General features: G+C 64.2%; 1 protein-coding gene across 1 annotated transcript; it reads left to right on the top strand.

The window, feature by feature from the left end:
• Nucleotides 1-435, top strand: DQ04_02711070 (hypothetical protein; the record flags this gene model as incomplete). The annotated part of the gene is made up of 1 exon (XM_009312141.1): nucleotides 1-435. A coding segment is annotated over one exon (435 nt), but the record flags the coding sequence as incomplete, so codon positions are not given.
• Nucleotide 436: the final 1 nt, after the last annotated feature.

The following is a 436-nucleotide window of genomic DNA, read 5'->3' as shown; positions in this document are numbered from 1 at the left end:
ACTGTTGGTGGCGAGACGCAGCCGCACGACGCTGGGACCCCGCAGCCAGAAGTTGTTGCTCCTCTACTCAGCACTGCCTCGTGTGACGGCGCATCAACTGCCGTCAGTGTGCCGTTAGTGTGGGCGCTAAGAGCGAATTGGGGCCGCTGCGACCCCCCGCGGCGGCGCGACTGGCGCATGCACGGCAGCGGCGCCCATACAGCGGCGCTAGCAAGGGCGACGACGGTGCGTCCTGCTAGTGCAGCTGCTGCTAGTGGTGCTGGGGGTGGTATGATAAAACAGCAAGAGCCTCTGTGGGAGCGGCCGGCTTCTGCGCTTCTGACGAGCGGAATGTCACGGGCCCGCCCGCATTATGCTTCTTCGTGTTCTTCCTCCACAGTGACTCACAAAATGACAACGGCGGCGCCGACCACCACTACCCCGACAACAGCGGCTC

This window comes from Trypanosoma grayi, assembly GCF_000691245.1.
Source record: "Trypanosoma grayi strain ANR4 Tgr_271_V1, whole genome shotgun sequence".
NCBI classification, from domain to species: Eukaryota; Euglenozoa; class Kinetoplastea; order Trypanosomatida; family Trypanosomatidae; genus Trypanosoma; species Trypanosoma grayi.
Note: the sequence above shows the minus strand (reverse complement) of the source record. Positions and strands in the feature narration are given on the sequence as shown.